At 36.5% G+C, this 16,588-nt stretch overlaps 1 protein-coding gene across 1 annotated transcript in view; it reads left to right on the top strand.

Annotated features, from left to right (window-relative positions):
* Positions 1 to 16,588, top strand: part of YAP1 (Yes1 associated transcriptional regulator) — a 152,845-nt gene that overhangs the window by 105,337 nt on the left and 30,920 nt on the right. Inside the window, exon 4 of the mRNA XM_007946016.2 lies at positions 6,949 to 7,062. Within this exon, the coding sequence (XP_007944207.1) occupies positions 6,949 to 7,062 (114 nt within the window). The remainder of the gene's footprint in view (positions 1 to 6,948; positions 7,063 to 16,588) is intronic.

Raw genomic sequence — 16,588 nt, 5'->3', positions numbered from 1 at the left:
ATGATGGGCTCAAGTATAGCAGGGATTGTGGGGCTGGCGCGGGATCGGGCAGTGTTTTGTTCTGCTGTGCATGGGGTCGCTATGAGTCGGAAACGACTCCATGGCACTTAACAACAGCAACAACAACGACCCTATATCAAACACTTTCTCCTTTAATCTCAGCAGTCTATTGAGATAGTGTTCATCTCCATTTTATAGATAAGGAAAGGGAGCATTAAACAAGTTAAGGAATTTGCCCAAGGTTACAAAGCTAATAAATACTGGTTCCAAGATTTGAACTCAAGTGTGTTTGAATCCAAACCCTTTGTAGTTTTCTCTAAACTATGCTTGCTGTTTGTCTAAAGTTTATTATGAGGCTAAAATAATACTTAATTTCCTATGTAATACATCAGATGTGATTTTTTAATTGCTCACCTCATCTAATGAACGATACCTTTTCTGTATTGGCAAAGTTTCTGTTAATTGTAGTTTATTAAAAAGTTTATTAAAACAAACAAGCCTTAATTAGTTTTCTATATTGAAAGTCAGCCAACCCAACCAAACTCACTGCCGTGGATTCAGATCTGACTCAGCAACCGCACCTTGGGTTTTCTATGGAAGTAGATTGCCTAGCCTTCCTAGGAGTGCCGCTTCTCAAATTGTGTTGTGTAGAGGAATCCCCTTGGGATTGGTTGGAATGCACATTCAGATTCATTAGGTTTGGAGTCGGACCTGAGAGTCTACATTTCTAACAAGTTTCCAGTGATGCCAATAGTATGCAGTAGAAGGTGTTAAAATGGTTTGAATGGTTTAAATGTAAAACCAGAGAAATAACATTAGAGGTAAACTTTGCTGAGGTGTATTCCTATTTTAGGATGGAATAAAATCTTTACTGGCTGTATAACATATATGAATTACTTCATCATTTCATGAGATTTTATTCCATACAGCAGTCCTGCAAAGTAAATATTATATAAATAAATACTTCATTAAAAATCTATGATTTATAAAAGCAAACACTAGGGATCTGAGAGATTATGACTTTAATAAAACCGATCATTCTTCCTACAGATAAGTACTTAATTATTTCAGCTCAGCAAATTATGGTTGTGTGCTGTGGCAGTGGTAAGTCCTGGGGATACAGGACAGAAGTTAAAGTTTCCTACTTCCAAAAGTTTAGATCTTGCTAAGGAGAGAAGCATGTGATTAAGGTATAGTGAAGTATCTGCTATAAAGGGGGTTTGTGCACAATGGTTGAGTCACACAGTATGCTAGTGAGTAAAATGCAGGTAAGTAGCAGTGCTAGAGTTGGCAACCTGAGCCTTCAAATGTATGGTCCAGGGATTTGTGTAATCTACACTGCCCATTGGAGTCCAGAAGGCTTTGGACTCATCAGACTGTTGTAGCAGATTGGCAGAAGACTCTTCTAGATGCCTATAAGACATAGGAGAACACCTGAACTTAAGAGAAAAAAAGAGAAATGGATTTACCACACTATCTTGCATTTGGTTGCCTGAAACAGATTTGTATGAGTATACTTACAGTTATTTTGGGTTTCCAGCTTCCATGCCAGTCCACAAAAAAGACATAGTCCAAGCTCATGTCTCAGAGCTACAAGCTTCAGGTCATTTTTCACCCTGAGAATGAAGCTGTTACTCTGGAAGTCAGTAAAGAAATCCTTTTAAAATAAATAAATAAAATAAATAAATAAATAAGTAAATAAATCTGGATGGTTTTTCTTCCTTAAATATGTTTCTACACACTTCAACTTGTGTTTTGTTAATTGAAGCAACAAAAAAAGTTAGTGATAATAATACTTAAAAGTTCCCCAGATTTGTACATGACCATATTTGCAATTGGGTCTACCTGAAAAGTTAATAGTATAGGGAGAACTTTCATTGAGGGATTGCTTAACCTTCCAAGGTCAAGCATGTGAAAATAAAATGTTTATGTTGATGGAAGACTTTCTTCTTTGGAAACAAAACTGTAGAAGAATCAAAGGTAAATATATTTTAGTTCACATATATCTTGAAAATCACAATTTAAAATGTGCAGACCAAAGTATCACAAAGTAACTTGGTGATAATGTTGTTGTTAGGTGCCGTCAAGTCAGCTTCAACTTATAGTGACCCTGTGTACAACAGAATGAAAACATTGCCCAGTCCATCGCCATTCTCACAATCCTTGCTATACTTGAGCACATTGTTGCAGCCACTGTGTCAGTCATCACCTTGAGGGTCTTCCTTTTTTTCAGTGACCCTCTGCTAAGCATGAAATCCTCCAGGGACTGGTCCCTTCTGACAGCATGACCAAAGCAGGTGGGATGAAGTCTGGCCATTCTCACTTCCAAGGAGCATTCCAGCTGCAGTTCCTCCAGGACAGAATTGTTCATTTACCATTCATCTATCAGTTTGTTGTACTGTGGTGGTTTGCATGTTGCTGTGAGGCTGAAGGTTATACCACTAGTATTTCAACTACCAGCAGGATCACCCATGGTGAACAGGTTTCAGCAGAGCTTCTAGACTAAGACAGACTGGGAAGAAGGATGGGGCCATCTGCTTCGGAAAAAATCGGCCATTGAAAACTTTATGAATAGCAGTGAAATACTGTCTGATACAATACTGGAAAACTTTATGAATCACTCGGTGATAGTTTCTCTTAAATGTTGCTACCTTCGTCCTGAGTAACCTTGCACAATTGAGCATACCCACTCAAAAAAATGAACTCTTTCTCTATACAGTAGGACTTGAATATAAATTCTTCCTATAATACTACGTAGCCTATAGTTAAATCCAAATCTAAAAGAGTAAATACAGAACACTATGTAATACTCAGAACCAAATTCACTGCTATCAAGTTGATACCGATTCATATAGACCTCATTTGGTTTCCACGGCTATAAATTTACGTAAGCAGTCTGCCTCATCTTTCTTCTGTGGGATGGCTGGTGGATTTGAACCACTGACCTTTTGGTTAGCTGCCAGATGCCTTACACTACTCCACTAGAGCTCTTCACTATTGAAATAAGTACCCCTAAATTCAAAACAAGTAAAATTTCAGTGCACAGGTGGGGTAGATTCTTGTAAGTGGGACAGAATTGGGAAAAGCTTCACAAGGATATAGCATGAGCATAGAGTAGAATTTCAGTGGATAGAAAGTGATGGGAGCTGGGAGGAGGAGACAGATTAGAGGATGGATGCATTAGGGATATATATGTAGAGGTGGAAAATGCATGGCACTAAAGGCTTTAAACCATTTGCTTCTGTTTGACCCCCCCTGCTGGGAGTTTGCATTTCCATACCAGCTATAGGGAATCAGAATCTACATTTTAACAAGATCCCCAGGAAGTTCTATAAGAATCACACCTGCTAAGTACTGGAAGGACAGGTGTGAACCAGCTGTGCAGCCAGAAGGACTAACATTGACTGAGTAGTAATTAAAGTTGATAGAATCATCTCACCAAAGAGAAAGCACCTGATGCAATAGAAAAGGGAGCTATACATAGTCAAGGCCTTCATGAGGAAATAGCATTTGAATAAACTAGGAATAACTTGGAATTAGCTGTATAAAGGGGTGGCAAGATTAATTCCTGTAGGGAGCATTACACGTGTGAAGGGCCTGGTGAGGGGCTGAAAGAAGACTGAGGAGAGGTGTGAAATGATCTTTCAGGAATAGGTACAGCCTAGAATGTTGGATGCTTTCAGGACCTATGCAGTGCTATGTAATGCCTAACTCTAGAGAATACAGAATAACTCACCGAAAGTTTTTTCAGTGGCTTCAGGGAGCCATTGAAAGCCCTGAGTCAGAGAACAACTTCCTCAAAGGAAATGAGGCAAGGTGTTCTTTTGGTCCATAAAAGGTTTAACATTGGAATTGGTTAAGACCGATTTGGAGACTGTTGCTGAAATTTAGTCATGGAAAAGTGACAATACACATTAACATTTCATCTGAAGAACAAATGCAAATGATGTTTTAAAGTAATGCCTTTTCAGTGTTTTAAAAGTTGCACTTGCTAGTTACCCTGTGATGAAGAATTTATTGCCAGTAGGGGGTTGTTTCAGCCCTTTCAAAGTGAGGGTGAATTTATACAACATTAAAGGCACAAGTATGAGTTGTCTGTAAGCCAGACATTGTACTTTGGGGACTTACTGTACAGTGAAACCTGTGGAGCTGGAACTCAATGGGATTGCCTTGTTTTTCCAGGTCTTACAGGTTTTCTGCCTTTGGCAAGGTGCAGTCTTTATACTTTTTCTTTCACTCATTTTAGTGGAAAATATTTGAATTTTCCTTTTTGTCTTACACAGGTTTTACTGTAAAAACACCTACATCATTGAATAGTTAAATGAGTTAATATTTGTAAAATGGTATCTTGCACAGAGTAGTAACAATTTGTGATTCATCATAAATACAAGAGACCAGACTTTCAAAACTGAAATTGGTCAAGATTTTAGACTTAAATTACTTCAAAAGGTAATCGACTATACTCTTTCCTATTACTTTCTAAGTACCTCGTGATGGCCTTGTACTTTGAGCCACTCATCAGGGTGTGTTTCATAAACTTTCAGTGTCCTGATGACTTTTTTATTCTGAATGTGGGGCAGGTGAGAGGGAAAGGTTGATCTTCTAGCTTGTGATGTAGTTAATCAAGACTTTCTTGTTTGATTAAACATTGCAGATGGTTTTAGTCAGTCATTACTAATTCAAGAGGGTCCTTAGGCAAGAGCAGGAAATTGATGTTGAGTCACCTTCACTATTATAACATGGGTTATTTTATTTGTTTTAAAAATATTGCAGGAAGTCACTATTTGCTATAGTAGATAAGTTCTCAATCAACAAGTACTATCAAAAAAAAAATTCTACATAAAAATTTATTTTCTCCAAGATAAGTAACTCTATTTATAAATTGTTTTAATCATAGCCTACACTTGATCTTCTGCTGTCCTAATTCAAATATCTCACCCTCCTTATATTTCATCAAAATGCTGAACATTTTCTTTCTACTTTCCTGAGACAGGGTCTATTTATCTTCTCTTCTTTCTCAAAAACTTCGGTCAGGCTTGAGAACCCAGCCTTGAAAAATTCCCACATCTTTTCCGTATCTATCCTTAAAGGATGTAAAAGTGAATCAGGATAAAAATGTGTATTGACCTGTTCTCACTTGTCTAGTGGTTGTCCATGAGTTTGGGGAATCACTATCAGCCACTACTGGGAAGGAAGATGGGGCAGTCTACTTCCGTAGTGATAGCACCTCGGAAACCCAAGGAGGGGTCGCTATGAGTCGGGTCCTATTCAACAGCACATAACAACAACAACATCAGTGTTTTAGAAAGTTTTAACCAGCTGGTTGAAATGATTAAATGTTTTCTGGTAAAGTATTGATCATAATAAAAAGTAAAGTGAATCATCTATTCCTTGCTTTTTCTGCCCCATCCACACTGGCATCCTGTTCCCCTGTCTGGAATTGGCTTTTGCCCCAGTTCACCCTTCACACACTTGAGCTTGACTCAACTTAAAGCTCACCACCTCAGTGTAACCCTTCTTGGTCCCCATTTCTAATAGATCATTTCCCATTTTCTCTGTGTGTTCATTCTGCTTTACCTTTTTTTGTTTGTTTTATTGCTCTTACTGTTAGTTGACATTTTATATATTTATATATATTTGTTCTTCTGATGAGAATATGAATTCTGTGACACAAGGATTTTATTAACATTATACAACAATAATACTGGTGAAAAGTTACCTGCCAATGTCATTGGTTATTGTAAGGATTAAATGAGATATAATATATTTAGGATAGTGATTGGCACACACTAGCTAAGTTCATGTTAGTGCACGGGTTTAAGGCATGTACTCAGACTTTTCAATTTATACTTGCCTTTCCTGACTCCTGGTGGTGATGGGAAAGGAGGAGAGGGTGCAAGGGTATGAGGACCAAATAAGTTTGAATTTATGCTAGGCCTCACTTTTCATTGCTATTACCTCTCCAAAGCACTTGTCTTGCTTTCCTAACCTGATAAACAAACCCAAACCAACCCTATTGCTGTCAAGTTGATTGTGACTCACAGCAACCCTATAGGACGTAGTAGAACTGTCCTATAGGGTTTCCAAAGTTGTAAATCTTTATGGAAGCAGCCTGCCACATCTTTGTCCTGCTAACTTAATAAAGATAGAAAAATCATCTTCTATATTCTTAGCCCTGACTTACTATATTCTTTAGTCTTGTCTCCCAGTTATTGTTTCCTTACTCTACAGCTTTAAAATGGGACCTTCTCCTTCCTGAGAAATGTGCCTTCTAACAACTTTAGCTCTTACCCTTTTCCATTCTAATTCTCTGACAAACTTAAACTTCCAGCCACCATCCCCACCTATTAGCAATTTCTGGTCTGCTTAAAAATAAGCTTTTTGGAATAAATAAATAAAAGAAGCTTCTTTGGACTACAGGTTTTTCTGTTAGAAGTTTCTTGGTATGAGCCAGTCACATAAATATGGGAAATGTATGGAACTCGGCAGGCTTGGCTAACTTGTGCATTATATTGAATAGAATGCTTATTTAGAGAGTCCAAAAACACATGCATATATTCATTATTAAAAAACCTTGGAGCCCTTAGGAAAATACTGTTACCACAACATTTGGATTGAGAGTAGTCCTTGAGCCACAACACCTCCATGCCTTGTACTAACAAGAATGAAAATTATTTAAGTCTTGACTTCCAAAAGAATTTTTTGAAAACTGACTTTTCTTCTCCATGTTTGTCTTTGGGGATATTAATTTTATTACATGGTGGTTTCTTTTTAGTGGAGAAGAATCAGGCATATAGGTTTACCTTTCTTCTCTGAACACATACTTAAATCTGTTCTAATGCTTTGTTTTATGTCAAGATGTCTTTTCTTTTTAAATTAGTATCCTTCCCACTTTTTTTTTAGCTGCACCAAATAAAAACCAACCGTGATTTTTTTTCTGTATTATAGGTCCTCTTCCTGATGGATGGGAACAAGCCATGACTCAGGATGGAGAAATTTACTATATAAACCATAAGAACAAGACCACCTCTTGGCTAGACCCAAGGCTTGACCCTCGTTTTGGTAAAGGTTCATCTCAAAACCTTTTTAGATATTTTTGATTACTTTTTTCTTTTTGTGTGTATATTGGGAAGGTACATTTAAATAAAATTGCATTGTTTTATAATAGTAAAAATAACTGCCCACCCAACATTTCCCAGTACTATTTTTATACCTCTCACTTTAAACTTGAGAAATTCAGGTCTAAGTCAGCTTTTTTAGTCTGGGCTCCTTGAGATGGGGGTGGGAGGATGTTATGGTGGCTTTCTTTTCACATTTTTGTGAGACACAGTGGTCTTGGTTAAAATGGTCTTTCTAGCTGCAATAATAATCAGACTCACACCACATCTCAGACCTGGAATACCAGCTTTTGTCTGCTTATGCTTAACTTCTGAGAGTGATGAATACCATCCCATGCCTAAGTATTTCAGTGTTTCCCATCCTGAGGGTGGGGGAAGACACATCACCCTAGAGATGATCCAGCGAAAGCATTGTTTCTCTCTTCTCTTCTGACCTTTTTTTTTTTTTTTTAAATTTTTTTAAGTATAGGTCCTTTTCTTTCTCTTTCATTTTGGAAATAAAAAGCAAGCCCTGTTCCTCCCCACATCACATGGCTGAATCACCTTTTGTGCAAAGAAATCCTCTGCTCCCAAAATGTGTACATTTTGGAAAGGATATGCCAGTTCTTTGGTGCCTTTTTATCCATATTTTTTCCACTGTTTTCAGTTTTTCGTTGGGGTTCGGAGATATTTTTTCAAAGCTATGGAAAAATGAATCTAAAAAGGAGCAGATCATTGTGGTTTTAAAGCTTTCGTCTTGGACTGGAGGCAGCTAAATGAAAACAGTGTGCAGATCAGTGAGTAGATCGGGCTGAGGGGACGCGGAACCTTTGAAGCTTTACAGGGGTTGACCTAACAACAACTGTGGGGCTCTTACAGGAAAGAGGAATTAACTCTGTGGATGCCATCAAAACACAACTCTGGGGAAAAAAAGTAAAAGAAAAATTCTACCCACAACTAGTTGGAGAAAATAACTTACTTGTCGGGAACATTATGAACAATTCTCATGTCTTTATTTAAACCTTAAAAAAAAATTCCAGTATTTGGCTTTGTCCCAGACTGACTAACTGGTTGGCTTTATGGACTGATTGAGCCCCTTATTCAAGTAAAGTCAAAGGTTGGGTCAGGCCAGAGACCATCATTCTGACAGATAACCCAGTTTGGGTTAAATACTAGCCTTTTGAGTTTCAGACCCGTTTGGGTGTTGAAAAGTAATGTGCCATGTAATTCGCAACTTCAGATTCTATTTAATACTTGAGTAAGACCTTGTAGTTGAAAATGGAAACTAAATTAGTTAGATAATAAATACTGGTATTTGTAGGGACTGGAAAGATAATAGCTGTGTTTCCTTAAAATCATTTTTCATGAAATGATGATTTGTCCACGTTTTGAAAATTTAAATAAATGTTGCTGTGGTTTTTTCCTCAGTGTTAGAAGGCACTTGACTGCTAACCAGAAGGCTGGTGGTTCAAACCCACTAGCCACTCCTTGGACGGAAGGTTGGGCAATCTACTTCTGTAATGATACTGCCTCGGAAACCCAAGGAGGGGTCGCTATGAGTCAGGTCCAGCTCGACGGCTGTGAGTTTGGTTTTTTGAGAGTTTACCTAATAAAGTAAGCCTAGTTAGGATGAGTGTCTAACATTGATTTTCTTACAATACAAAGCAAGTTAGTAGTATGATCATACAAAGAAAATTTAATGAATGGAAGGATGGATGGGGTCTGACTTGACGACACATAACAACAAACAGCAACAGCAAACTCCAGAAATCAAGTACTAGACCAGAGCTTTTTTTAATTAAAGATTTTCAATTAGAACATTGAAATTAAATGACTTTATGTGGCCTTAAGTAGGTCTGTTAGTTACACAGATTGGACTTTTGTTTTAAGTGGAAGTACTGAAACAAAAAAAATATTCCTTCCCTACTTCTATTACATACGTACACATAAGCATACAATTAGATATACCGAAAAAAGTTTCATAAAGTTTTTTTTACTGCTTTTAGTTTCCCTTTTTGGGCCCACTGTGTATGTATATTCCAGACAGGCTTTGACAACATGCCAGAGCTTTTTATTTTGTGGCCGACTTTAATCTGTTCCAGACCTTTTCAGTCAGAGAGCTCAAGTGTAACTGAAGGGGGGGGCCAGGAAAGAAAAAAGTGTGGGTTTCTCTGATCTAGAGTGACAGCAAATAGAGACAAGCTGTTAGCTGCTGAATTTGAAGGTGTTTTCCTTGAAATCTGAAGTTCTATATAGTAGATTACATTTTATCTCTGCCAAAGAATTACAAACTATCTCCTCCTTTCTGACCCTTTGAGCCATAAAAACATAAACAAATGGTAGGTTATTGCTTTCATGGTTGTGGAGTTTGCTTTTCTGTATTTCCTAAGCCTGTATTAAAGTATCATCTCTTAGCTTTAGTCAAACAGGCATGTGTTTTTTGGTATTTTGAAGTGGAAGATTCACTTCTGCATAAGCTTAATTTTACTGCTTACTTTCTTCCAGCATCAACCCCTTTTATGTTCTCTATCTCAGGTACTTTAGAGTATTCAAAGAATAATTTATCAGTACTTCATATCCCTCATAAAATTGTTAAATTATATAATTTTAGGAAATTAAATAGTGATTTGTTGTGGATTGATTCTTGTTTATCTGATTTTCTTATTCTTGAACATTTTAAAACTATGTGTCTTTTGTATTTATATTGTCTTAGAGAATTTACTAGTAATTTGTAACAAATTGTGAAATTACGTTTAATTGCAATAAGGATTTACTTATATTTCTTGAGCTTTGAAAAATAGTTTTCTCTCTCTCTCTTTTTTTTTTTTTTAAGATAATTACATTAGAAGTGTATTTACTCTGTTTTAAAGAATATGGTTCCTTGGGTATTATACAGGCCATTAAATTATGTCATATAAACACATAAGAGATGATCTTTTTTTTCTTTGAGATTTTGTATCGGTAAACATGAAGAGTCTTAAATTTAAACATTTCTTTGTACATTGCAGAATTATTGTTTTATATACTATAGTCATAAGACTATTTTCCAGTAAAAGTCCTAATGAAAGTACAATAAAATTATAAATCCTAACTATCTAAGAATCTATCCTATTAAGACCAAATACTAAAAGTTAATGAACTCTAATCTTTTATGTAATGTTATTGTCTCTGTTGTTTATATAAAAGGATGTTAGCAATCTGTTCTTCTGGAAATAAGTGCTGATGGCATCACTGAGATTAAAAAAAAAAATTCAGTTTACGCAGAAGTATTGAAGCCAGAGATTTGAGGGTAATATATATCTTTTAAGTCTTAAAGTGAACAATCTAATGTGGCAAAAACAGTATTCTATAATTCTTGACTTCTTTTCTGTATGTGGAAATGTCAAAGATAAATCAAAATTCAGATGGTAATTTTGGTTCTCTGTTTCAAAGTTTCCTAAAACTTGTGTGTGTGTGTGTGTATAATATATTTTTTTAAATAATAAATACGAAATAACATTTTAAAAATAAATACACATACAGTTGACCCTTGAACAACACAGGCATGAACTGTGTGGGTCCACTTGTATGCAGATTATATGCATCTTGGAGAGATTTGAGAGCTAATAGTCATTAAACAAACAAAAAAAAAACCCAAACCCACTGCTGTCAAGTTGATTCCTACTCTTAGTGACCCCCATTGTGTTTCTGAGGTAGTGAATTTTTATGGGAATGGATTGCCCAGTCTTGCTTCCACAGAGTGGCTGGTGGGTTTAAGCCATCAATCTGATTAGTAATCAGATACCTTAGGCACTGTGCTATCAGAGCTCCTTCTTAATAGTCACTACATCAGGGAAATTAATGGAAGATGATTTGATGGAGATAACTTGATGCCAGACAATGAGGAAGAAGATATATATAGAAAAAGCACTGCCAGAAAACAAACTAACGTTAGACAGTCCGGTGGAAGAGTTCTGATTATTCATCACTGCTTTTGATATCTCTTACAACATGGACCCTTCTAAGATGTAGACACTGAAACTAAAGCATATAGAAACAGTTTTAGAGAAATGACAAATATAAAAGTTAGACAGAAATTACAATGTATTTCCATAAAGTTACACCGAGTATGCCTACCTCTCTTGCCTCCTCTTCCGTTTCCTCCACTTCTTCTGCCTCTGCCACCCTGAGACCACTCGACTAACCTTTTCTCTTTTTCCTCTTACTCAGCCTATTCAGTGTGAAGCTTAGGAGGACGGAAGACCTGTATGATGCTCCACTACCGCTTAATGAATAGTTAATAGTAGTCATGCTGTGTAATTAATAAACTTACCTGTTGTATCTGTGTGTGAGTGTCCTGATGTGGAAATCTAATAACTGTACAGCAAGAACTGAATTAATCACTTATCAGTAAGGCTTTCAGTCAACAGTAGGCTATTAAGAGTTACGTTTTAAGGGAGTCAAAAATTTTATGTGGATTTTCAACTGTGTAGGGCATTGGCACCTCTAAGCCCTGCATTGCTGAAGGGTCAACTGTATATATAATTTCTTAAAATAAGGCCCTTTGCCAAAGCCACATGTTCCTTCTTATTAAAGTTCTTATCTTTATCAAAGTTAACTATCTTACATTAACAATTTAAAATTTTTAAGTATTGCCATACATTAATATTTTCTTTTAAGACTTAATATTTCTGATGCCTATTATAAATGATGTTTTTCTTTTGATGAAAATGCGCTTTCTCACTAAATACGTAACAGTCCTATTAACAGTAAGGAAAAACATAAATGCTGTAGAAATTAAACCTGTAACTTCATTAATAGTGTCTTGAGTAGAGAGAATGTCAACAACTCATCGTGAATTTTATTGAAGCAAATTTCTTGATATTCATGCATTAAAAACTATTTTTTCCCCCTTCTTCTCTATACCTTTTCACTGGTGACTATAAACTATCAGATGGATTTGGTTATGGACTATATTATTAACTACTTAGGATATCAAGGAATAGATGTTTCAGTGTTTTTAGGTAAGAAACCCACTGCCGTCAAGTCAATTCCAACTCATAGTGACCCTGTAGGACAGAGTAGAACTGTTCCATGGGGTTTCCAAGGCTGTGAATCTTTATGGAAGTTGATTGCCGAGTCTTTCTCACATGGAGCAGCTGGTGGTTTTGAGCCAGTGACCTTTCGTTTAGCAGCCAAGCATTAACCACTGTTCACCAGGGTTCCTCTAGGTAAGAAAAGCTGTTGCTAACTGAAAATCATTAAATGATAAACCTTATAAAATTGCAGCTTGAAAAGGACTTTATAATTCTTCTAATCAACATCTCTCAAGTGGGGAAATGCTAATATTCTGAACACAGGACATTAGTGACACCCAGTCATTGTCATTCCCCAAACCACCAGTACACATCCCCCCAAAAAGAATCCTGGAAGAAGAGAAAATACTATACCAAGTCTGAGTCTCCCTAACGCTTAGAGGCATTGTCATTTTTCCAAAGTTATATAGTTAAGTAACAGAGTGGGATCTGAACTTGGTCTTTAGGCATCTAGAATTTATGTGAAATTTAGGTTGCCTACAGTTTTTCAGAAACACACCTAATACACTAGTACTGATACATGGAAATTTCAGTTTGAAGGAAACATTGGTTAATCCACTTACATACTATACTGTGAATCATTTTGAGGAAATTATCCAAAGGTAATGAGTTTCCAATTATAGAAGAGAACTATAAGACTCGGATTGGAACAGACTTTGAAACCAACCTCACCTCTGTTGTACATGTAAGAGATTGTCTTCCAGCCTCAGCTTTGACCCTTCTCTTGCCTGGGAGTTTACCACATTTTAAAGTAGTACATTCTGATGAAGGAAAGTTCTAATGACTAGGAAGTTTTTTACCCCAGTAATTTAACTTCCCTTCAAATTTGTGAATAGGACTAAAATCCTCCAAGTGTTCTTTTCTGCTTTTAGTTTCTCTAGTTTTTCTTGTTTTCTCACTTCTTTTCCAGAAAGCTCACTCCCCTCGCTTGGATACCTTCCATTTTATTGGTGCCTCTTTAAATAGGATACTCAATTTCATGTTTTATATGTGTGTCATACACAGTGGGAAAAAGTAGCATTGCTCTGACCTGGCATACAGAACCCTCCAAAAATTCTCATATCTTGTTAGTGGCTTACCTCTGCCTCCTTACAGTCACCTGATAATCCATGTGCACTACAAAAAAAAAAAAAAACCTCACTGCTATTGAGTCGACTACAACTCAGAGCAACCCCTCCTTGGGTTTCCGAGGCAGTATCTCTACAGAATGTACCTCTTCCAAAGAAAGATGATCCCACAGAATGTGGAAATTATCAAACAATATCATTAATGTCACATGCAAGTAAAATCTTACTGAAGATAATTCATAAATGGTTACAGCAGTATATTGACAGCTTCCAGAAATGCAAGTTGGATTCAGAAAAGGATGTGGAACAAGGGATATCATTGCTGATGTCAGATGCATCTTAGCTGAAAGCAAAGAATACCAGAAAGATGTTTACTTATGTTTATTGAGTATGCAAAAGATTCGATTGTGTGGGCCATAACAAATTATGGATAACATTGAGAAGAGTGGGGATTCCAGAATACTTGATTGCACTCATGAGGAACCAGTATGTAGACCAGGAGGATGCTGTTCGAACAGAACAGGGGATAGTGTGTGGTTCAAAATCAAGAAGGGAGTGTGTCAAGGTTATATCCTTTCACCATACTTAATTCAATTTATATGCTGAGCAAACAATCCAAGAAGCTGGATTATATGAAGAAGAACATGGCATCAGGATTAGAGGAAGATTCATTAACAACCTGAAATACCCAGCTGACACAACTTTGCTTGCTGAAAGTGAGGATGACTTGAGGCACTTACTGATGACGATTAAAGACTACAGTCTGCAGGATGGATTACACCTCAACATAAAGAAAACAAAAATCCTCACAATTGGACCAATAAACAGCTTCACGGTGGATGGAGAAAAGATTGAAGTTGTCAAGTATTTCATATTACTTGGCTCTACAGTCAACACCAAAGGAAGCAGCAGTCAAGACATTGGATGACATACTGCATTGGGCAGATCTGCTGCAAAGGACCACTTTCAAGTGATGAAGAGCAAAGATGTTTCCTTGATGACAAGGGTACACCTAACCCAAGCCATGGTATTTTCAGTTACCCCATATGCATGTGAGAGCTGAACAGTGAATAAGGAAAATGGAAGAAGAGTTGATGCTTTTGAGTTATGGTGTTGGAGAAGAATGCTAAGAGTACCATGGTCTGCTAAAAGGACTAACAAATCTGCCCTGGAGAAAGTGGCAGCCAGAATGCTCCTTGGAAATGAGAATGGCCAGACTTCGTCTGACCTACTTCGGCCATGTTGTCAGAAGGAACCATTCCCTGGAGAAGGGTATCATGTTTGGTAAAGTGGAAGGTCAACAAAGAAGGGGAAGGCCCTCAACAGATGGATAGACACAGTGCCTGCGATGATGGGCTCAAGTATAGCAAGGTTCATGAGGCTGGCACAGGACCGGGCAGTGTTTTGTTCTGCTGTGCATAGGGTCGTTATGAATTGGAGACAACTCGATGGCACCTAACAACACAACATCTCTATAGAAGTAGAGTGCCCTGTCTTTCTTCTGAGTAGTGGCTGGTAGGTTTAAACTGCCAGCCTTCTGGTTAGCAGTCAAATACCTTAGGCACTACGCCACCAGAGCTAGCTTTCACTCCAACCCCTTAGTTTTCGTTTGGTCCTCTTTACCTGGAACATTCTCCATGTCTCTCTCCTTAAATCTTTCAGTCCCCTGCTTAAGTGTACTTTTTATGAATTGTTTATCCATTTTCTCCAAATGAAATACCACCTTTCTTTACTTCCATTGTACTTAATGACACTTGTTCACTTGTTACAAGTGAACTTGTTTGATGACCTTTCTTGAAGTTCTTGAGTGCGTTATAGTCTGCTATTTCTCAATTAAAGCCCCATATAAATAACATACATGCCCACACATATGACACAGGACATAGTGCATTTCTCGAAGAAGCATGGAAATGTGTTGTGCAATTTGAAAAACATGATTATTTGAATAAAAGTACAGTATATGTGTTCCTTTTTCAAATCTACAGTAAAGACTAGTAGTTTCTTTTGCATGTGATAGTGATATAATAAATTCACTAAATTCAAATGAATTGTGATGTAGTAAATGATCAGTTTAATAGGGAATTGAGATCAGAGTTCTCTGGTTACCACTTCTGTTCTCACTTCTGTTCTGGTTGTTCCATTTCCAATAATCTAGTTTTCCTGCCCTTTTATGTTCTCATCATTGTTTTAAAGTAGCAGCAATGTATCCAAGTGGTCCAGAAAGATACTTAGTTTTTCTTGACTTCATTTGACTCATCAGTAAAATGTGAATGGATTAGACAGAATGTGCGACTGAATGCTCTTTAAGAATATTTCCAGCCCTTAATAAATATATATATGCTAGATTATGAATTCTTCAGTGACTGTTTAGGACCTTTGCTTAACTATTCTAAGGTTTCTTCTCAGTAACTTTACTGATTTGAGTGCATTAAAGTTTTCCAGTACTTTTAAGCTATTTATTCCACTATTTAAGTTTAGCTTTTAGCTCTCTGGTCACAGCTGGGAATTACTTTTGAAGAGGAGGAGACAGAGAAATCTTTCAACCTTTAATCTAAAGATAAGCCTTATCACATGGTATGTCCAGGCAGAGAAACTTGATGGGGGATGGGAAGTGCTCAGTTGAATAGTTAAGCTTTGTCCACACACTCAAACACTTGTTAAGCACATAGGGGTTTAAGCAGCTTTACTTCTTCTAAAGAAGATGCCGTTTTTTTGCTATGCTTTGTTTCGAAAGTTTACAACTCCCATGAAGTTACCATGATAGAAGGTTGATTTGATGTATAGTTTCAGGATGTTTGTTAGCGATTTTTTTTTTTAACTTAAAAACACAATTTATTTGAAGAAATATTCTAAGACATAAATTTATAGAATAAATCCCATAATTAGTTTAATACTTGAGCTTAGCCATTCTCTTCATTTTTAAAATTTATGTTAAATTCAATAAGATTGTACTAAAATAGTTTATAAGATCAGAGCACTCTTTCCAGTAGTTACCAAAGATGAGTAGATCTGTGTTAAGTTAAATGTACTAATTCCTACTTGAGAGTTGGTTCAAATAGTAAATTATATAATGAAATAATCTTTGTTCACATAATGAGTTATTCATGCAGAATTTTTTTAAACCTTAGCTTACGATCTCCAGTCATTGAATGATAAATTTAATTGTATGTGTTATTTGTGTTATTGAAACTCCTAACATCAACCACAAATAAACCTGATTAGTTTTTTGGTTTTTTTAAAGAAAACTGTTTCAAGTTATATTTGTATTAACTTTACTCATAACCGCAAGTATCTTATAAAAATGTACTGGTGTACAGAGCTATTGTAATTGCTACTTTTTTGAAATATA

Source organism: Orycteropus afer, unplaced genomic scaffold, assembly GCF_000298275.1.
Source record: "Orycteropus afer afer isolate SDZICR_OR568_19922 unplaced genomic scaffold, OryAfe1.0 scaffold00147, whole genome shotgun sequence".
In the NCBI taxonomy this organism is placed as follows: Eukaryota; Metazoa; Chordata; class Mammalia; order Tubulidentata; family Orycteropodidae; genus Orycteropus; species Orycteropus afer.
This window is presented reverse-complemented; position numbering and strand designations above follow the sequence as displayed.